Source organism: Caloenas nicobarica, chromosome 24 (assembly GCF_036013445.1).
Source record: "Caloenas nicobarica isolate bCalNic1 chromosome 24, bCalNic1.hap1, whole genome shotgun sequence".
NCBI lineage: Eukaryota > Metazoa > Chordata > Aves > Columbiformes > Columbidae > Caloenas > Caloenas nicobarica.
In genome coordinates, this window is record NC_088268.1 from 5654852 (window position 1) to 5676910 (window position 22059).

The 22059-nt window shown below is 47.5% G+C and overlaps 3 protein-coding genes across 9 annotated transcripts; all 3 read right to left on the reverse strand.

Moving 5' to 3' along the window:
* Window positions 1-1442: 1442 nt before the first annotated feature.
* On the reverse strand, window positions 1443-11063 carry HOXB6 (homeobox B6). 2 transcript variants are annotated; one of them, XM_065651058.1, is made up of 3 exons: window positions 10656-11063; window positions 3369-3535; window positions 1443-2129 (listed from the first exon to the last, which is right to left on the reverse strand). In XM_065651058.1, the coding sequence occupies exons 1-3, from the start codon at window positions 10667-10669 to the stop codon at window positions 1870-1872; spliced, it is 441 nt and encodes a 146-aa protein (XP_065507130.1). In that variant the 5' UTR covers window positions 10670-11063; the 3' UTR covers window positions 1443-1869. The 2 variants fall into 2 exon arrangements, with proteins under 2 accessions (XP_065507130.1, XP_065507129.1); XM_065651057.1 differs by having other exon boundaries at window positions 3369-3958.
* A 2024-nt stretch (window positions 11064-13087) lies between these two features.
* HOXB7 (homeobox B7) lies at window positions 13088-18632 on the reverse strand. 5 transcript variants are annotated; one of them, XM_065651055.1, is made up of 5 exons: window positions 18437-18632; window positions 18158-18297; window positions 17902-18063; window positions 16844-17197; window positions 13088-14023 (listed from the first exon to the last, which is right to left on the reverse strand). In XM_065651055.1, exons 3-5 carry the CDS (start codon window positions 17948-17950, stop codon window positions 13770-13772), a joined length of 657 nt encoding a protein of 218 aa, XP_065507127.1. In that variant the 5' UTR covers window positions 17951-18063; window positions 18158-18297; window positions 18437-18632; the 3' UTR covers window positions 13088-13769. The 5 variants fall into 5 exon arrangements, with proteins under 5 accessions (XP_065507127.1, XP_065507123.1, XP_065507126.1 ...); XM_065651051.1 differs by having other exon boundaries at window positions 17854-18063; XM_065651054.1 differs by having other exon boundaries at window positions 17854-18066.
* A 388-nt stretch (window positions 18633-19020) lies between these two features.
* On the reverse strand, window positions 19021-21035 carry HOXB8 (homeobox B8). Of its 2 annotated transcripts, none has more exons than XM_065651049.1 (2): window positions 20615-21035; window positions 19021-19859 (listed from the first exon to the last, which is right to left on the reverse strand). In XM_065651049.1, exons 1-2 carry the CDS (start codon window positions 21033-21035, stop codon window positions 19555-19557), a joined length of 726 nt encoding a protein of 241 aa, XP_065507121.1. In that variant the 3' UTR covers window positions 19021-19554. The 2 variants fall into 2 exon arrangements, with proteins under 2 accessions (XP_065507121.1, XP_065507122.1); XM_065651050.1 differs by having other exon boundaries at window positions 19021-19862.
* Between the last annotated feature and the right edge of the window lie 1024 nt (window positions 21036-22059).

Sequence of the window (22059 nt, forward strand, 5' to 3'; positions counted from 1 at the left end):
CCTTTTTTTCTTTTTCTTTTTTTCAAGGCAGTTTAGGAATTTCATATGCTTGTCTGCAACTCATTGGAAATTATGCGCCATATTGAAAGTGACATATAATTATAATAATTACGGGCAATGAAAAGCGTGGCAATAATAGTAAATGTCCTACAGCTGTGAAGCTTCTGCATGAATTGATTTTAAAAGTGACTGACATTAAACCAGCTTGTGGCATGGGGGGATGCATTCATACATAGGTATTTCTGGGGGGTGGTGGGGAAAGGGGATGTGAGGCAGGAGATTCTGTTTCGTGGCGTTTTACCCCCGAGAAGCGGCAGAACCCGGGATCCCAAAGCGGCCGGGCTGCCCCCCCGGCCCTGCAGCCCCAGCAGCAGCAGCTCCCAACAGCCGCTTCCTTTCGTTTAATTCCCAAACCCAGGAAAAGTTCGCGATTTGCATGAGCGAGATTCCCTTTGGTCCAAAACAGGAACGTCCCCTGCCCATCCCGAGCAAACTCAGCCTCTCCAAAGGAGCCATTGAAAACGTTTTCCACTGAAAATAAAAATCTACTTTTCCAAAGAGCTCATTAGACTTAGTTTAGATTTTTTCCATCTTTTTTCCCCCCCTTAAATGGAGGTTCTATTCCTGGAGCTGAGAAGCTACTCGTTTTGCAGGGCAAATTCCCTTGAAATCTGGACTTTTTTGCAATACACTTCACTTTGAGTTGGGGATATGAAGCAAGGGACCAGATGTTTGAAAGATGCTAGGCAAATGTTAGGTATCTTTGGTAGATAAATGAGAGCATATTTTTCCCTCTTTCCTTGATTTATTATGTATATGGAGAGCGTTTCGTCATAACTCTTTGTACTGTAACAATAAAAAAGAGCGATACTAAAGCAGAATGTCAGCGAGGAAATACTATTGGTGAAAGGTCTTCCATTTGAGATTAGGAAAAAAGAGGGAAAACCAGATTTATCTCTGCACTGTAACTTCCGTGTGCTTGGAGCTACTTGTCCTTGCAGATTAGAGCCAGTGTCACACAGAGAGAACGAGGGTTTCCTTACAGCTCCCCTGGAAAAGGAGCAGAGAATCAGAAAATAATGACAGGGGGGTGTGCGTAAGATCCAAGACTTTGTTTTTATTAGAGAATTCCATGTTCATACCTAAGACAAACTTCAAACACAACACGTACAAAAATTAATAAAATATAACTTCTGTTCTTGTTGCTTTTGCATCCTTTTAGGTAGTACTCGTTCGTTCAGTAGATTTTCTTAAAAAAAAAAAAGGAAAAAATAAAAACAACCCAAAAAAACGAATTACAATGACCCCAGGGCTTGATTAATTTACCAAAGGAGGAAAAAAAAAAATTAAAAATCCCTATGTCAACCGTGCATGAAACATTTTTACAAAATTAAGACAATAAACACCCCAAATGACATATATTGCAGCACTTCCATTAAATACAAGCGTTAGCAGATTACTAACAGTGACACCAAGGGTAGAAACACGGGTAGGAGTCCTTTTTTTTTTTTTCTTTTCTCTTTCCCTTTCTTTTCCCCCTTCTGTCTCTATCACTTTACTCTTTTATTATTATTATTTTATCTCGGGGGAAGATAGAGTGGGAGTGGAGGGAGGTCTAGGAAGGAAAAAAAAAAAAACCTAAAAAACGCAACTAGAAGCCTGATTTTTTTTTTTCCTGGACACGACAGATCACCGGGAACACGAGTCCATGGCATTGGTGGCCCAAACTTTGCGGCTGCTGCAGGGGCTTGTCCCACCAATTTGCGAGCTGTCCCTGTCCTCACCAGCCCGCACCCCCCGCATCCTCTCACACACACTCACTCACTCCCTCTATTTTTTTTTTTTTTGTGCGTGTTTTAAATAATACTTTCACTCCGCCGTTTTCTCCTCCTCCTCCTCCGCGCTCAGCTGCGAGGAGTTGAGCAATTTATTCTCTTTTTTCCACTTCATGCGGCGGTTCTGGAACCAGATTTTGATCTGCCGCTCGGTCAGGCACAAGGAGTGTGCGATCTCGATGCGCCGGCGCCGGGTCAGGTAGCGGTTGAAGTGAAATTCCTTCTCCAGCTCCAGCGTCTGGTAGCGGGTGTAGGTCTGGCGGCCCCTGCGGCCGCTGGGCCCGAAGGAGGAACCTGTGACACCCGCAAAAAAACAGAGCAAAAAATAGGAAAAAAAATAGAGGGAAAATCGGGCGGGGGGAAGGGGAGTGGGGGGGAGGACAAATATGGGAAAGCCCTGAGGTTTAGAGGATGCGCGGAGGTGCGGGTTCGCCGCGGGGTGTTCCGCGGCTGGGTGCGGAGGGCTGTGTGCCCATCCCCTGCTCGCCAAGGCTTTGACCAACTCCAAAGTGAAACCCATGGGGGGGTCCCCTCCGGGCTCCCTGGCCGGGCCGCCCCCGCGGAGGATCCGCGGCCGCGCCGCAGGCAGCGGGGCAGGAGGGTTAATGCTGAAGTTGCCAGGCAGGGCTGGGGAGACAGGGCGAGATCCATCTTATTCTGGGATGAAAAATCGCAAGGTGTTCTCCCCCCCGCCCGCCCTCGCTGTTTTCCACCCTACCGGCAACTGTAATAGATCTGAGCATTTAAGCAATAATGAAGTGAATCGATCTGCCCAAACTCTGCATTAAAGAGGACACAACACTTTATGTCCCTACGCTAATGGACATCAATTTGGAACTTAAAAGGCAACAAATGCATCTAAACAGGGGGAGGAGGGTGGTGAGCCTCGATTATTTTTCTCCCCACACTTTTTTTTTTTTCTTTTTTCTTTTTTTTGATTGAGGAAACAGCACTTAAAGAAGTCATATATCACCACGGAGGAAAAAAATTCTCCCCAGGCAGACTTTTCATTATGTGCGAGTTTCATTAAAAATGTAGCCCTCTCCTTTCAAATATTTAAACACTTTTATATTATTTAACTCCAGATCGCGCAGCCAGCGAGAGAGGGAGCAGCGTGGGGTGCGGGGCCGTGCGTGTAAAGTCATCCAGATCTGATTTAGAAAAGATATCTCCCTGTGCATGTGGGGAAAAGACAGAGACAAATCGATGTAGCTGAGTGACACGCAAACTGGAATGTGAAAAAAAAAAAGGGGGGGGGAATGGAGAAATACTGTATCGGGGTTTAAATATGGGGCAAACTTTTTAGCTGGGAGGGGTGTGGGGAGAAAATACTTCAGCGGCGTGAAGTTTTGGTGCGTGTCAAGAGCAAGTTGGAGCCTCTCGTGTCGCCCAACTTCCCCGCTGGAAGTTTGGGCTGGAAAGTGAACCTTATTCCTGCTGCCCTCGCTCGCTCGCTCTCTCTCTCTGGCGGTAACAAATAAGAAAGGGGGGGAGGAGATTGATGTATTTATTTCTGTAAAAGAGTAAACTCACTATTGCAAGAGTTCATCCGCTGCATCCAGGGGTAAACCGGGGCGGAACACTTTTGCTCCTCGCTCTCTCCGAACACAGTTTTGCTCTGCGCGCAGTCCGACTTGCGCGGCTCGGGGGCGAAGGGCACCTCGTCCAGGCTGGGGGGGCCGCACGCAGGGTCCTTCTCCCTGAAAAACCCGCCGGCCCCATAGTCACAGGCGGAGCTGCGGCTGTAGGCTCCGTTGCTCTGCTGGTAGTAAGGAGAGGATGTGTAGCCCTTCTCCTGGACGCCCGCGGCTCCATAGGTGCTGGGGTAGTGCCTCAGAGGATCCGCGTAGCCCGAGGGATACAGCGGGATCTGTCCCAGGAACGGCTCCTGCCCCGCCGCCAGACTCACCGGGAACGTCGAGTTGACAAAATAAGAACTCATTGGAAAGAGCCTCGCCGTCCTTTCCCCCGGCTTTATGATTTGTTGTGTTTTATAGTCCAAGTGGTTTAGCTATTAGTAGTATATCGGAGATTGGGTTTTAGCTGAAGGGAGATGGCGTGGTGCCAGCGAGGGACACAAGGAAATACAACCATCTGATCAGGGGCTGACCAATAGCAGGCGCCTGAGGTTGCAAAATAGCACCCATGAGGAGCGGAGATTGCACCAGGGACCCCAAGAACAAACCATCCACCCCCTCTTCCCTCCCTTTTAAACAACAGAAATGCACCCCCTTAACCAAATATATAATATCTGCCGAAAGAAACATTCCCGGCGCTCTCGGAGCTTCATAAATAAATAACCGTGTCCCCCCCGCCCCCGGCGCGGAGCGGGGGTGCGCAGAGCCCGGCTGCGCGGACGCGGAGTGCGCGGCTCCAGATACTTACACACACAACGTACACAAATGGATAAGTGAGGGGAAAAGTTAATTACGCGCATTCGAAAAACTTTAACCCCTAGTGTCTGCAAATCGTCCTGAAATGTCTGAGTACTTTGCTACAGTTAAGGAAAACAAAACCAAAAAAAAAAAAAGGAAAAGAAAAAACTTTTGCGTGTGTGTAAACTTTGCAGGGAGGAGATCCTGCCGGCTTGATTAACTTAGATTTGCTATAGTAGAAGAAATGGGGTTTGACAACTTATTTGGGTTCATGATTACCTAATTATCATAGATTAGCATTCCCTGTTCAAGAAAGCTCGACGCGCTTGAACCGAACCTTCGCTTTTCATACAGTGCTTTTTTTTTTTGCTTTTTTTTTTTTTCCTTCACCCCAATCCAAAAGCTCCGTATTCGGGAGACAAATGGAAAATCGAAGTATTTCCTTTATCCCTGGCTAAATCGCGATCTCCTCTGTAGTCCGGTACCGCATTGTGCCCTCTTGCGTTTTTTTGTTAATACCAAATCTATGCCCGACCTTTTATTGCTCAAAGGCAGCCTTGGGTTACGGTCAAAAGCTGAGTTTATCGATTGTTACCGATGGAGATTTTTTTGTTTAACGAGAGGAAACTGGCGGTGTGATGGGGCTGCTGCCCTGACGGTGCGCAGGGACCTCGCGGGTTTGCATCCCCCCCTTTTAAGTCTGTGCCCACTGCAAAATCTATTTTTGCGAAGTTGAAATGATGGAAGTGATAATTCCTGAAGTCTCGAGCGATTCCTTCTCACCCTAAAAGCTGCAGTTTGCTCTGAGCTTTGCCTCTCTGGGTTTTGTGTGCTCTGCTCTACCTGGTGCATCCCCCTCAGGTCCCTGTTTGCTCAAGGTAGAGTTGTGTCTGACCGCTGCCTTCCCTCTTTGCAACTGGGAAAATCAGAGACATCTCACAGGGGAAAAAAAAAATACCCCCCCCCCCCAACATTAAATTAAAGCCAGGACTGTCTCCCGATCATTCGCGTTTTATCAAGGATTTGTTTCCTGTCCGAATTTGTAGCCATCTGTCTGTCGGGTCTTAGATGCAATGCAATGACACGCCTTATAATACACACTCCCCTATACTTGAATCTGTGAATGTGTGTGCTACAAATCTAGAATTACAAACATTACATGGTGTCTGTAGAGCTGCCAATGCGGCTTTCTCTGACGGAGCTTTAAGTATCTACGAAACTGGTATCTTATTACGAGCTAATTTATTTTAAACATCATGTTTACAGCAGCAAAGCCAAGATTGTTTCATGCCACGGCTGCGATGAACATTGCGACTGAAACATAATCCTTATAATTCAAGGAAATAACATGCAAAGGAAGTAGTTTTCCAACCTCCACCCCCTCTCTGACTGATATCTCTTATATTTGTTCTTGCAGAGTTTCCCTTTGTGTATGGAATGGACCCAAACTTACGTAGATCTGCTTCATTGGTATGCAAGGAAAAGGAAAAAAAAAAAAAAGAAAGAAAAATTTTAAAAGTGAGTTTGAAAGGGAACGATGACAAGAGAAGGAAAAAAAAAAAAAAGAAGAACACAAAAAACCACCCCACAACAGGATCGGCTGGGAGCCTGGAGTTAAGTGCTTTGCAGGAGCCGAACAGCTCAGCCATTTGATTTGCGAGTTACGCAATATTTGTAAATCTGCAAAACCAGCGGTTATCTGGCATGATCAGCTCCGCATGCAAATTTTGGGCTAAGAAATAGGATGTCCAGATAATTCAACGCGTGAGTACATCTGCTGAAAATGTTTGCTCTGTTTGTTCTCTCACTTCTCGTGATTGCTCAGCAAATAAATCCCTCGAAATAGTTTGGAAAAAAATTCTGCCCCCCTAATCCAAGTTTTACTGCATTAAAATACTCCTCATCCCAGTACCTTTGTGACTAAAACAGGGGTTTTACGTAGTTTAACAGTCGACATTTAAAAGAAAATTAAAATGCAGTAATTGAAGCTGGCCGATGGCTAATCGCTTATTGCTGATATCTTAGACACGCTATAGACAAAAAATAATATATCTTGCCTCTTAGAAGAAAGATGATCCTATAGATGGTTATTTGGGAGAGAAAAAGAAGAGAACTTGGTTCCCAAAGTGAAAAAAACCTCGAGCCTGTCATAGTTTTCATCTTCCGCAGGGTCAAGCCCGCGGTCTAATTGATTTGCCACCTATAATACATGTAAATACGAGAAGAGGTCTTAAATCGCACTAAATCTCAGAGAACTGAATGTTTACCACAGAGGTGGTTTCTATTCCCAGTTCAATAGTTTGGGGAAAAAAAAAAAAAAAGGAAAAAAAAAAAGACATTAAAACGTTGAGTTATTGGTGTAGCTCTCTAGCAGGGGCGCTCCTGCCTTCCCCGCTGAAATCCGAAGGTAAATCTGAGACCGATTTTGTGAATATATTTTCTTTGGACGCCTCCAGCGCCAGCCCAGCCGGAGGGACACGGAGCAATAACGAACGAGATTATACAGCAGCCCTGAAGTTAGAGCCGGCTTTGGGGGCACCGACGGGCACATCTTTATTCAGTCTTTGGCCTCACCCCCTCAGAAACAGGCTCCGGGTTTGCTAAAAAGGGAGCAATAAAGCGGGGAAGCTGCGAGAGCCCCCCGAAGGTGGTGTCACACATTTCGCTGCTTTCCCCTCCCGACACACATCACTCAGCTGGCAGGGTATAAATACAGATAAAGAGAAGTATTTACAGTATGTACAACTCCAGCTCTCTGCCCAGGAAGGTCCCGCTTTTTGTCGCTTTGCTTTTCTGGCCAGGAAACGCCAACCCCCCCAAGCAGAGGCAGGCAGATAGATGAGGGGATTAAAACAACACCCAAATATTTCGAAACACAAACAGAACAGAGCATTGCTTGTGTGAAAGCTAAACCCGCTAAGAACTTGGTAGAAAGTTCAGTGCAGTTGGTTCCAATAAAAAATGAAACTCTCTTTTTTTCATGTGGAGCTGGAATTCCCGATCCTTCTGAAGTGAGAACACAGCGGGGGTTTCCCTACCCAGGGACTTATTGCAGCCATAAAGTCAAGCCAACATCAAGTGTTTTACTTGAAACAACCCCTTGTTCCTGGAGTCAGGCACAGAAAGCCATTGGCAGCCCTGTAGTGCTCATGCACACCCGAAATCACATCGGAAAAAAAACCCGACAGAGCCATGTACAGCTCCAGGGCTGGAGGATTTAAAACAATCATCCCCGAAGGTGTAAAAAAATACCCGCTCTCCCCGCACATAGCCGCACACAACCGCCTGAAACTTAATTTCCAGCAATTTAAGTTTAATTTACCTGACTTCCCGTGCAGTGCATAATAACCTTGTTAATGAGATCTTTGAAAAGAAGCAATAATAATCTACTATTGTTCCATTAAAGAGTGCAGCTAATTATTAACAAAAAAAAAGGGGGGGGGGGAAGGGAAGGAGGGAGGCGGGAGTGAAGGACAGAGGGGGAAGAAGGGCATTGGGAGAGTTAAAATGCATCCAGACCTAAGCATTTCTGCGAAAGTAAGCCCTGGGAAGGGAAAAAGGGAGGCTCCTGGTCAAATAATGTTGGGAAAGCAGGGAGAAGGAGAGGAAAAGGCGAGACGGATCATGTAATGTGGAAGGCGAATGCTGGGGGTGTTGGGAATTACAGCATGGAACAAGTTCATCATGGCTGTTGTTGGTCAAAATAGAGAAACTTTTTTCTTTCATCCTTTTTTTTCTTTTTTTGACCTAGTCCCTGGACATCTCACTTTCTTCGAGAAAATGTCCTGGTCTAGACGTAAACAGTTGCCAGGAAACTGTGTGGTAGAAGGAGAAAACGAGAGAGAGAAAGCGAGAGGGAGGGAGGCGAGAGAGAAACCTTTTAAAATAACAGGCACGCATTGTCCCTTCAAAGCCTACAGTAACTTAAGAGTGATTCGTCGTCTGCTCCTTCCCCAGCAACCACCTCCTCTGTGTGCACCCGGCCTGACGTGTCTTTTCCAGACCCACCGAAATGACCACTGGCGGCAATAAATTAATCCGAGCTCCTCCGCCGTTTGTGATCAGCTGAAATCCCCTTCGCCTCGTATGTCATTATTGCATCGCATTTTACAACATCTCCGCTTGTGTTCGCGCTCAGCAACCAGCCACCTCTCATCTTCCATGTGCATACAGACAGACAGATGTGAGCCTTTATGGTGTAGGATGTATAGATTTGCCCGCAGCCGGCACGGCACAGACCCGCAGTGTATCAACAGGGCCCGAAGGCACGTATAGATCAACACACGCATCCGGGGTGCGCACAGCTCACATGTGAGTGCACATACATGTGCGAGTGCATCCTATAGACATATCTCCAGACGCTTTAAGGCCGAACATATAGCTATAAGCACACATCTGCCGTCCGCCGCGCACAGCGGGGCACCGGGGCTCGGCGGGGCCGGCTCTGCCGGGGGAGCTCCGGGCCCTGTCCCCGGCCGGGGACAGGGGAGGGCAGCCGGGGCAGGGCCCCCCCCAGGACACCAGCTGCGGGAGCCCCCCGGGAGCCGCCGGCCGCCGCCGCCGACGGTAGATGGCAGCAGACGGCGGGGAATGGGCCGAGCCCAGCGGCGCGGCGGCACCGGGGGACGGGACGGCGCGGCGGGGGGTGCCGCGCTTCACCCCTTCAATTGCTTATTTTCTCAAATAAACAAGCAGGGCAGGATGCCGGGAGGGGAGCCCAGCCCGGAGCGGCTTGGACACCCCCCCACACACCGGGGGTGCTCGGAGTTTTCCCGGTAACCTCCCGCCGGAGCGGGCTGGAACGGGTCAATAGACCTGCCCGCAGCGATCTGCGTGGCTTCCACAGGTGGTTGCCCACGCAGGATGTGGAGGAATAGTCATAAAAGCTTTTTCAAATAAGATTTTTTTTTTCTTCCGAAGAAAAAAAAAAAAAACAAACAACAACACATTAAATAAAACGACCACGGAGAGACTCAGGGAACAGGCATTTGAACCGGCACTATTTTTTCCCCTGTGATTTATGAAAAATGTAACAGGTCCGGGAAGAAATAGCTTTAAAAAAAGACTTTCTGTTTATTATTTCCACGGCTTGCGATCATTTAATCTTGCCCACACCATATTTAGGCACAGTTAGTTTATGTGAGATAAATCGTCACGTCATAAAATGGTTTATGCGTAAGTAATGAATCTCTTCTTACTCGGTCTTGCTTCACATACACCAGCTCTTACATTATCTTATTTAAAAATCACCTCGTAGCAGTAGCAACTAGTACTATATTTCAAAACACACAAATCCTTGAAATATTGAAAAAAACCCATACTTAAAATGACGGGCACCTCCGTACAAATATTTTCCTAAAACCGAAGACAAGCGTTAGAGAATCAGCCAGAGGAGAGCGGAATTTGCACATAACCTGGTGTGGAAAAGCACCGACACACCGTGGGGCTGAAACCCAAGCCCATATTCCAGCCGTAAAGCCGTAAAACCCCGTTAACACGGCAGAACGCAATTAAATACAATGAGGTTTATTGCATCGCAACGTCAGCTTCATTTGGGAGTTTCACGAGGGGCAAAAAAAAAATACAATGAGAGCGCTGCGCTCTGGGTTGGCTTCATTCTTATTATTTTTTTTTCTTCCCCTTTCTTTTTTTTTTTTTTCTCCCCCCCCCCTCCACTTTTTTTTAAAAACTAATTTCCAGAATCTTATTTCCGAAGACCGCCGCGAACTGCCCTCTCCGAAGAAACCACCCACATAATAATGACCCTGGAGAGCAGCGCAAAACCCAACCGGCTTCCACACGAACTTTGCCAAATGACTGGGCTCGCCTGCAGACAGGGAAACTGGCAAGAGATGCTGCGAGGGGGGGGAAATAAAACACGACAACTACCCACAAAGGGTTTGGTATTTTTTTTAAGGCAGTGCCTAAAAGCCTCCGTCACCGAGCTACTGCAAAATCCTTCATTCCATGTCTACCATCTCCAGGTGACCTTACAGGCTTTATTTTTTCTCCTTATTCTGTTATTTTAATTTTCTTTCTCCTTCTTATTTCCTTTCTTATTTCCTTCCTCTGTTTCATTCTCACACTCTTTCTTTCCCTCTTTCTTCTTTGCTTTCTTTTTTTTTTCTATTTTTCTTTCTCTATTTCTTTCTATTTCCTTCTCTCAGTTTCTTTCTTTACCCTTTTCCATTCTTCTTTCTCCCTCTCTGTCCTCTTCTCACCGTTACGCTACACCTTTTCGGCAAATTTGTCACTTAAACAGATTTCCAGCACCCCTGATTTCTTCCAGTGCCTCCTTTCTTCATCACCCCACCCTTTTCTTTCTATTTCCCGCCCTGGGTAGAGGGGAGAGGGAGATGGGGAATGGAATAGAAAAGGCAGCTTGACAAATGCATTTTCTCAAGGAAAAAAATTAAACGAAGATAAACAGATATTATTCCCTTACCTTTTGATGTCCATTTCTGTGGTACAAGTAAAACATATAGGGAGAGAGACACAGCGTTTGCTTATCTGTTAGCTGACAAATATTGTCCCAACCTGATAGCCGTCGATTGCCTCTCTGACTTGTGAGAGCTTCTTGCATTTCTGTCATTTGCATAGAAAATAGAGCAACTTCCCTCTTTGAAAAATGATCGCCACTCCTTGCGGAATCTCCTCTGCCCCTCCATCACTACTGAGATTCCAAATCAGCAGGCAAATTAACAGAGGAATTAAAAAAAAATAATAATCTAAAAAAATCCTAGAACTGCTCAGCTATGTGTATGCGGAGGTGGGTGTCTCTGTGCGTGCGGTGTGTGGATCCGCGTCCCCCCCTCCCCTCTCCCCAGTTTTAGCCCTATCGAGCTTATACACAAAAGTAAAAAAATGTAAAGAGGCGAGAGCCCTATAGAGGACACTGATCCGACCCAAGGTGCAGCGGACAGAAGAATGGTGCAATATAACCACATGGGAAATAATAAAAAGTTCATGTTCACGGTTAGCAGTCCACATGACCGGCTCTGGCCAATCCCAGAACCCAGCCACTCATAAAGTTCTATCACAAAGTTGTAAATTTTCATAAAACAACAAGGAATTTATTGCATTTCTTCATGACCGGTTTAACAGCAGTCTTTTTCTTAGCCGCCATCTTTTTTTAAAATAAAAATAAAAGAATATGAAAGGGGATTCAGGGATTTTTGCACATCCCCCTCCTTGGTTGCATGTAGGGGGGGTGTTGGAGAGAAATAATCGAATAACGCCTCACACGTTCGCCTATGAACAATAATACCCCCCCAGAATAAAGAGCTTGGGGTTGGGGTTGGCTTTTAAACGAGGAAAGGCACAGTAAAACAGTGGGGTTCGGGTGGGATTTTTGACGTCTCTTTTTTTACACAATTGGGATCCTTTCTGCTGAAAGGGGCAATTAGCGGGTTTCGGGGGCGGGGGAGGCGAAAAAAGGCAAATAAAGGCAATAAAAGTGTGGCCAGGGTGCCCGAGCCCTAGGTAGAGCCCAGCCCGGAGGGTCCTGACTGCCGGGGTCCCCACGGCCAAACACCCCAAAATCCACCGGGACCCCCCCGGCCCCCCGCTATAGCGCGGCAAGGTGGGGTCCCCCCCGCGGTACCGCTGCCTTGGGCAGAGCTGCGTCCGTGTGACTTGCTCTGCCTTTTTTTCCGTGGAATTCTCCTCAATTCCTGCTTGTCCCCCGGCCGCCGAGGTCCGTGCCAGGGGGGGCCACTGCGGGCCAGGAGAGCGAGGGGGGAAATTTCTGGAACCGCTGCCTTTTTTTTTTTTTTCCCTCCTCATCCCCGCTCTGCACAGAGCGCTCCTGAGAAGACATTGCACCAAGGGATTTCAGCAAGAAAAAAGGAAGATTTCCCTCTTTTCCCTTCACGTGGGAATTTCATGTGCAAAAGCCATAATAAGTGCTGCCTCTAATAATGGGCTTCCCGTAATTAGTATCAGCAGCGTATACTGCAAATCTGTATGATGGCTGTGGGCGCGCAGATGCTTTACGTGGCATCTGATTTTCCCTAAAACCTGCGGAAGGATGCGCTGCGCCCTTCGCTGAGCACATGGAGTCATTTGCGGGGGATGGGAGGTGAAAAAGCAGAAAACCGCCAGGGAAAGAAGGTGGAAAACGGTCCCGCCAAGTCCTTCCAAAACTGGCTGCATTTTTTTCTCCTATGTATCTTGCGCAACGCATTTGTGGAGCAAATTAACGTGGAGGAATCTGCGGGTTTACTGCGCACTGTAAATAAACAGGCAGGGGCGGGAGGGGGAGATGCGGAGGATGCTCCTCCGCGCAAGGGCTTCAATTTACTCGCCTTTTGTTTTGCATTGTTGATTTTTTTGCCCTGCGTTTAATTACTTTAATTTATTTTATGCGTGCTTTGGTGCTAAACATTATTTGGTGCTAATGAAAGAGTTCCACTCCGCGCTAAAGTAATTGAAGGGCGGAGGGAGAATGTAATATATATATATATATACACACTAAAGGCACGGCAAAATCGATTTGTTTTCTGCAAATTAGTTACAAGAAGAAGAGAATTAAAACAAGGAGCGAAAAGCCCGTTCGGGCTGTTTCTGGCTTCTTTGCCTTTCTCCTTTATGCTCTTACCAACTTCACTATTAGACCCAGCGCAATCACGGAGGGAAAGGGAAGCAGCCTCAATCTAAACATATCTGACTATATTCGCCAAATCTAGTGCAAGGGTACGAACATTCTGAAAGGAGTGACTGTCCCGCCCCAAAAAGAGAGAAGTTCAGAGCGATAGATGGGGGCATGTATTAATCTAAAATTATCTGTAATATAAAAAGCAGTTTTCCCATTTAAAATAAGCCCGTATGTTATTTTTAATAAGAAAAGTGGAAGGAACCCGACGTGATGGTAGATAATGGGAGATTTCCTATTTATTTTGAACAATAATAATCACAGATAAGGGTGAAAAGAGAAAAAAGAAAAGCAACGCGTCGCCATTAAATAATTTGCTACTTCGATATACAACATTTTACGTAGCACAATATCAATTCCTCTTTTTTTTCTGTAGAGACTTGAACAAGGAAGAAATGCAGGTAAAAATATACAGAGAAGAAAGAGCATAGCAAGGAGAAAAGAACCACAGAGGTTACAGGGAGAAGACGGAATCATCATTCATATTATGTACAGGACTATATACGCTAAGTATAATTTGCATTCAGACTTTCAGGTCATATTTTCTAAATTAAAGGTGCTAAACACGACCATGTTACTTCATACCCAAAAGTACACAGCGAAGTACAAACGGAGATTTACAAATTACTTGTACTATAGGAAGACTCACATACAAAAATGTGTCTATTCTGACTCTAAAGCCACATTTAATAGGTAGATAGTCGTTCTATTGTACAAAAAAAAAAAGACTTTAATATAGGTAGTATTTTTTCAGTGTCAGGAAACACAATGTATCATTCCTAGGGTTTTCAATTATTTATGTACTTATCCTTTATCTATTTTAATATATAGTCTTTTTCTGTGTGTTTTCCCCCCGTTTTCTTCTGGCGTGGGTTTCCACCTTTCCTGCTTCCACCTCTCGCCCCCTCATTCCTCCTCGTCGTCCTCCCCGTCCTGTTTTTCCTGGTTGCTGGAGCCGGAGCAGGCAGTTTTATTCTCTTTTTTCCACTTCATGCGCCTGTTCTGGAACCAGATTTTGATTTGTCTCTCGGTGAGACACAGGGCGTGCGCGATCTCGATGCGTCTCCTCCGGGTCAGGTACCGGTTGTAGTGAAACTCCTTCTCCAGCTCCAGCGTCTGGTACCTCGTGTAGGTTTGGCGGCCGCGTTTTCTGTCCGTGCCTGGGAAATAAAAGCGGATTCAGATGAGCTGGGGGGTTGGGGAGGATGTTTTTGGGGATGCTGGTTTGGTTTGCTCTCTTCTCTTTGCATCCACTGCAGTCCCACGATGGGACAAAATTCTCGGAGGGTCTGTACAACCTGCGACAGCTTTTCCTTTTATTTGCAAGATCAACTCCCTCTGCTTGAGGTTTTCGCCACCTCACTATCCGTGTTCTCAGCCCCGCAGCCACTCCAGCTTTAATCTCCCTCCATCTAGGAAGAGTGTGCAGTGCTATTTTTGTGCACTTGTGCCTGTCTCTGAGTGAACAGCAAACTTCAGAAAGTTTCCTGGCCCTCGTAGTGCCTCTCAGGCTCTGAGCTCTTACATTTAGACACCAGAAATTGCGAATGATTGGGGAATAAATACAGAAATACTTTCGAGCCAGAGCGAGAGAGAGGCATCTACTGCCTCCACAAATCCAACTATTTGTCCTCTCTTAAAGCTGTCATCAGGGAGTCTGCTTGGAAGGTGTGAGATGGTCTTCATGATTCCAGGGGCTGTTTTGGGCACAGCGCTGACTTCTGGGGCTGCCAGGGAGGCTGGTCCCCCCGGGCCGAGCTGGTAGGGGTGTCTGCACAGGAGCAGCACCTCAACACCTCCCAGCTGCTTGCGAGCGACCTTTGGAAAGGGCCCAGCTCCTGATTCTCCTTCCACCCGACATTTCCTGGACTCTTATTGGAAATAATTTAACAATATGGTGTTTGTGATCCCGACTCTGTTTTCTATGTAAATACGATGTATATGTACAGCATATACATCGTATTATTTCCCGGCGCAGCCGGGATGGCGAACAGCAGCCTCGGCCTCTCCTCCATGCATTCCACTGGACTCCTCTTCTTCACCCTCCTTTCTCTTTTACACCCCCCCCCCCCTTTCTTTTTAAAAGAATAAAAGATTCAGTCATTAAAAGGAGGGGTTGGGAGAAGCAAAATAGCCAGGCTAGCTGTAAAGTAAAAATGTGCAGGTCGTGGAATGCGGGTTGTAAAATCCGCTGAGGGGAGAGCCATAAACTGCTGCTGAATAGGGATGACAACTCTATCTCTGCTCGCTGATGAAATTCCACAAGCGCGATCGCACAGTGGGCATGAGGCACGGATGGGGGGGAAGAGGCGGGAGGGGGGACCCCGCTTTTATGACTGAGGTCGAGTTTTTCTGGTTTTAGGCTCAGCAGATCCCAGAGTATCCGGGTTTTTTGGAGAGCAGGACCCCGCGAGTTTGCCCCGCTTCCAAACCCTCTCTAATGTTGATCCTCGCAGCGTCACAGGCTAAAAGAGGGGTGAGCGGAGGGGCTTCTTACATCTAAAGTCTGATAAAAGCAGAGATGAAGTGTTTACGACCAGAAATATTTGGTCTTTGATAAATCAACTGTAAAAGTGAATGAATTATGGAGCAGGTAATGGAAAGAACTGACCACCAAATAAGTGTGAGGGTTACCTCCTGTCTCCATAAGTCGCTATACGTTGGCTGCTCCGCTGTTTTCTTCGCAGGGAGGCCGGTCCGCACCCCCTCGCCCCCGAGGGTTCCTAACAAGACCCTTTCCGAATATTAGGAGGCGCAGGGGGGCTCGGTCCCAGGGCTGCTCTCAAGTTGCAATCTGGCAGGGCAGGAGCAAAGCCGGGGTGGCTGGAAAATGAGCTCATGCCTTCACCTCCGCTCCCAGCCGGGGCAGCAGCGCCTTTCTGCCCTTCCCAGGATTGTAAACAGCAGCAGGATGCACAGGGAGCCCGGCTCCGAGCGGGGGGAGCGCGGCCCGGAGGGCCCGGCCCGGCCCCGCTGCGCTCCCTGCGGCCCCGCGGGGGCCGGGACGCGCCGGGACCGCTCCCCCGGAGAGCGGGATATTTATGAAACGTTAATTGACATGAGTACCCTGAGACGGAGCACGTTGGTGACTGAAAGCAGCGAGGCTGCCCGTCGTTCAGAGAGTTTGGGTTTGAGACACATGTGCGGGGGCAGCGTGTCCCGGCGCGGGCTGTCCCCGCTCCCCGCGGAACACTGCGCGGGTGTCCGCGGAGCTGCGCAGCTCTGCGCCGCCGCGGCGACCCGGGCACCCCCAGCCCCGGCGGCGGGGGGCGCTGGCAGGGTCACCCCATGGTCCCCAAGGTGCTTCTCGGAGATGCGGAGCGCACCGCACCCCTCCGCGGTGTTGCTTTTCGGGAGGTGACACAGACAAATGTGCCCCCCCCCAGTATCCCTCCATCCATCCGGATTCCGGCCCGAGTGTCACCGTTTTCAGAGCGGGGCTTTTAATTGCACCGAGAATTATGTGTTGCTGCTTCTGATGGCAACACGCTACGCTAATTGCAGTGTCTGGGACACGGTGGTGAGGGGCTGGCAGATGAAGGTTTTGCAATCTAACAGAAAACAAACCGAGCTTGCAAGCACCTCCCATAAATAGTTTCTTTCAGAATCTATATCTATGTGGGGGTAGCACAATCTCCATCCTGTAAATATAGGAGAAGAAGGGGCTGGCCATTATTTCTACAGCTCTGTCTGTCCCTTCTAAGACAAACTGCCTTTTGCATGGCACATACACAGCCCCAGCAACACCAATAAATATTTAAAGCTAAAAGGATGGCTTTATGGCGGGGCGGGGTGGGGGGGTCGCTCTCTCCCTCTCTCTTTTGAAGATGCGTTTTCGGTGAAACGTCATGAAAGGAGCTGGGGACAATTCCCCCCTCCCCTCCCCTTCCACCACCCCCCGCGCACGCCATCAAATAATTTACACTCCCCGCACTCCCCCCCTCCCCCGGGCTCCTCTCTTTAGGGAAGCAGGGGCTTACCTGTGCTCCTCATCCAGGGGTAGATACGGAAGTTACTGTCGCTTTGCAAATCTGAGTCCCTCTGGTCCGTTTTGCTGCAGTTCTGCTTGGAAGCATCTCCCGGGCACATCATGGAGAGGTTTTGCTCGAAAGGGGAACAGTGCATGTTGAAGGAGCCGGGCTCCAGGCCGTACCCCGAGGAATACATGCTGGGGGGCTGGGGGTGCACGGCGCTGCCACTGGAGTACAGCCCGGGCATGGAGGCGGCGAAGGGAGGCGTGGATCCGGCCACATACCCCGCTCGCTGGGTGTTGGAGGCGAAAGCGCAAGAAGTTTGCTCGGGAAAGACTCCGGATGGGAAAACCGAACTTGCGGCTTGATATTTAGAAAATAAAGCATTCGCATAATACAATGAACTCATAATTTGGCCGGGTGATTTGTAGGTCGGGACGTTTTAGTGTCGGTTTTACGAGGTACCGTGATATATTACGGAATTAGAGTCCAGATTTACACCAAAAAGGAGCCTTTTTCCTCCCGGCCCATGTGACGCGCGGGCACGTGGCTCCGGCGGCGCCAATCGCCGCCCGCTCCCTCCTCGGGGGCAAAAAATTGTAGTGCTGCTGGATTTATAAAATATGATAAATAATTGATGCGATATAAAACCCTCCAAGATCTATGCTGGAAGGGGTGAAATTGTGCTGGAGTCGATAAGCAACCTGTAATCAGTTTTCAGCTCAGTCCGAGGGAGAAAGAGAAAGGCGGGGCGGGGGGGGGGGAGGTAAAGCACGTTGCTGATAAACCAGCGTCTACCTCTCGGTCTCTCTCTGCTGGAGGAAAAGGAAGGGAGCTCTATTTATCCCTCTATTGATCCTGTCTAAAATTCCCTCCCTCGCACCATTTCCCCGGCTCCGAGGTACTTTTTTCACAAGACTGTACATAATTCCCTCCCCCCTTGACCCTCTCCCCCTCCTCGGCCACCCCCCTCTCTCCCCCCCCCCTAAAAAAAAAAAAGACAAATGTCTCATTGATACCTAATAGTTTCAGGGGTCTCTTTTCCCAAATGCCATTCAGCTCTATACCTAATTTATTCCAGTGCCACAGGCTTTGAGGTTCGTATTGAGCTGGCATTTGCTGTTCTTGTTGCGAAAAAGAAAGAGTGCACAGATCCCTTGTTCAGCGTGTCAGCGGTTCTGCAGGACTCAATCACACAAGTCAACCTCACCAGCTGGCTGATTTGATTTCTGCTGGAGAAGCAGAGACATTTTCCAAAATGTGGTCTGCCTCATTTTTTTTTTTTTTTCGGGGAGTGGGGGGTAGAAAGAAAGAAAGTCTTACAGGCAGGAAAAGCAGCGCAGACAATGGTGGCTGCGCATCCAGGGTTCGCGTTGTTTCTCCTTCCCCAAGGTTATGTTGCAGGGGTGGGTGAGCATCCCCGCGCTCCTCTTGCCATGGCAGGGTAGCACAAACCAGCTCCGCTGCGAGAATCACCTTTTTTTTTTTTTTCTCAGTGAGATGAGTGGGAGGAAAAGAGAGGGGGGGACCCAGGGCTGGAGGTGGGCGAGGGAGAAAGGAGAGGAGAGAAAGGGAAGAGGAAAAAAAAAAATCACACATTACCTTCAGGAAGGATTTCCACACAGCCTCCCAACCTGTCACCACCCAGGAACTGTTAGAAACACCAAGAAGAGCAGAATCCCCGGCAGTTGCCCCGTGTCCCCCCCTTGGCCAGGGCTGCCCGGCCCGGTCCTGCCCGCAGCATCTCCCCAGGCTCAGGCGTCTTTGATGGCCCGGGCTGCAGCTCCCACACAATTGACTTTTATTTCCTTTCTATCAAAGTGGTCCTGGAGGAAATGGAGCAGGGTAAAAGAATGATGTCACGGAATTCTCGCTTGTAAACTTTATTGTAACTTTCTTCCGCTGCTTCCAGGTTTAGACAATAGAACAAAGTGATGAAAGAACAACAAAATATATCATTAGTTCCCCCAATAAAGTAATTCACGTATACAGTATACATTCTTTTTCACAGTTAACCTAAAGATCACTTTACAACTTGCTTCACTGTGCGCATGCTAACTAAAGGAGAGAAAAAGGCTTTTTTTCTTGTATTTTTTCTTTTTTTTTTTGAAGAGACATTTAAAAAATAAAATTAAAAAAAAAATCCCGAACCAAAGAAAAAAACAGAAGGAAAGTAAAGAGAGAAAGACAGAGAAAGAGAGAGATAACTATAGCATAAATAGGCAGTTTCATGTTGTTGGGATGTTTGTTTCAATAGCTACCTCCAGTACATACAGATAAAGCACAACAAAAAAATGTGGAAAATAATTTTTTAAAAGTGCACAAATGTAATTTCACGTAACTCCTATAGCATTGAAAGCTATGTTAACCAACCCACCCCCCAGGAAAGAAGAGAGAGATAGAGAGAAAGAGAGAGAGAGAATTTCACAGTCATGTTTTACATAAGCTATTGCGTTACACTACCACTAGTTAATAACTGGCAAAAGGCAGGAGAGACCTCCCGATCACTTTTGCATACTGTTCATTTTATCAAAGGATAATCAGGAAAGTGGTGCTTACAGCTATATTGTTTTACAGCAATAAAAGGGTTTTTTTCCCTTCTCTTTTCTATGCATTGTTGGTTTTTTTTCCCACCCCTCCCTTACATTAACTGCCATTAACGTGGGGCTCGGGGGCTCTTCACCCCAGCAGCGCTTGCCTTTCAGTCCTTAAAAATCCTTTTATTTCTTGTCCGCCTTCTGTGCTTCCCCTTCCTCGTCCACCTCCTGGGCTCTTTCCATTTTCTGTTTTTCCAGTTCTTCCTGCTCGCATTTGCTGCTGGGAAACTTGTCTTTGTTGTTTTCCTTTTTCCATTTCATCCTCCTGTTCTGGAACCAGATTTTGACCTGCCTCTCTGTCAATCCCAGGGCATGCGAGACCTCGATCCTCCGTTTGCGGGTCAGGTAGGGATTAAATAGAAATTCCTTCTCCAGTTCCAGCGTCTGGTAGCGGCTGTAGGTTTGCCTCCCCCTCCTCCGTCCAGCGGCTGCTGGGGAATTGCAAAGGTTGCGTGGAAGAGGGGAAGAAGAGAAGGAGGTTGAGAGATACATAAACCAGGCTCGGGAACAGGCACAGACACACTCATACACACCAAACACACTCACTCACACGCACCAAACACCCTCGCAAACACACACAGGCACGGGAGGGGGGGAAAGAAAGGACTCGCAGGAGCAAAGGCAGGAAGCAAACAGGGCGAGGGAAAGGCTGCTGTCGAATATCAGAAAAGGGAAGATGGTTATAAAGGAAAGGGGTGATGGTGGCAGGGGAGGGGAGGGTCACCCACTCCGAGCAGCCCAGCTAAAGCTTGCACACTTATTATTACCCGAACCACCACCACAACAACAGACTCAGGCACTTTGGGACCAAAAAAAAAAAAAAAAAAAGAGCTGCAGCCCGGGAGAGCAAGAAGAAGCCCCAGCGAAATCCCAAATCAAACGCAAAACAAAAATGAAGGGGCTTTTTAAGGCTATAAAAGTGCCATAAACTTTAAGGGCGCTTCCTTCCACAGAAAGCCCGGCTCGCTCAGCCCCCAGAAGAAAAGGTCTCCTTCAGGGTAATTAAACTATAAAGCAATTTACAAGTGCAAAAGTTTACCCCCATAAAGCAGTAAAATACAGTCACTGGGGAAGAAAAAGAGAGGGAAAGCAAGCAAGCAAGCAAGAGGGGCAGAAAGCAAGGCAGAGGGCCACTTTCTGGGCTGGGGAAATGCCTCTCACTGTCCTTTCCATCTCGGCTCACCTTGCGGTCGCATCCAGGGGAAGAGCTGGGTCGGAGAAGGGCTCTGCTCCGAGCTCTCCGGCTCCTCGCCGAGGCCGCTGGCAGCGAGCTTGCAGTCCGTGTACTGCACCAAGTCCGAGTCCTGCGCGCCGAACAGGCTCTGCCTTTGCAAGGGGTCGTAGCCATAGAAGTTGCTGGGGTCCCCATGGCACGCCACGGCGCAGGGATTCTGTTGGTAAGGGGAGCTGGAGAGCGAGGATGCTCCGTGGTAGAACTCCTGGATTTGGGTGGGGTGCTGGAAGGTGCCCCCCGTGCTGGGTCCGTACACCACCGTGGGTCTGCCCCCCAGATCCTGAGCGAACCCGCAGTCATAGTAATTGGGACGCAAGGAGTCCCCGGTTTTGTATTTGGAGAAGAGTGAGTTGACAAAATAAGAGCTCATTTTAATTTAAATAATAATATTTGTTTGGAGGAGGAAGAAAAGGAGGAAAAAAAAAAAAGAAAAAAAAAAAAAAAAGAAGCCAACCAAACCAGACCACGGGAATCTATTAGCAAAAAAAGAAAGCGCTAAGATGCTAAGCAACGACAGTTTGTGATTTCCAGGAATATAAAAGGAGGATATAATCAAAACTCTAAGCCTGCATGATATTGAATTCTTTCCTCCCCCCCACCCCTAAAAAAAAAAAAAAAAATCGCCACTTAAAGAGTTCTCGCTTTACATTTCCAAGAAGAGATGCCAGTTCATAAACAGTTTTCAGTGATTTACTTCAGCGCAAATGAGTTGTTTCATATTTTGCAGTGTCTTTTCATGATCATTTGCATCTATTACCAAAACCTCATCCTATTGGCTTCTCCTTACTCCACACGGACTCTGCACCGCATGATTGTGAAAGGAAGAGTGTGAGAGAATAAAGAAGGAAAAGCAAGCGAGGGGGAGCGAGAGAGAGAGAGAGGGAGCGAGAGGGGAAGGGAGAAGGAGGTGGGGTGAATATACGGATTAAATATGTTTAACTACCTACATTAATGAGATATCGCTCGCCTCACAACAAATCACATACCTAGACCACCCAAAAGATTGATTTTTGGGGAGTGTTGGAAAATTAAAGAGAAGCGCTCGCAGTCGTTAATTTCAAAATTTTAACGAGGCAGTTTTAGCCTTTTTAAATGTCAGGGTCGCTTTGGAAAACTGTAAAAGAACACGATTTAATTGCTACCAGTTTTAAAAGGTCCTATAAATGTAATTGGTATTTTAATACAAGTTATCAAATCATACAGCTTCTTACCCTAAACATATTTTAAAACAAACGAGGTAGTCATATTTAACATTTTAATGATCAATTTCCTTATTATTGATAAAGGTTTAACTATCACATGAAGGGAATTGCATTTGTAATAGCCCCAAAAAAGGCTGTAAACTGTTTAACAAACTATAAAACGCCATAAAGCCGGGGATGTTGTTGTTGTTT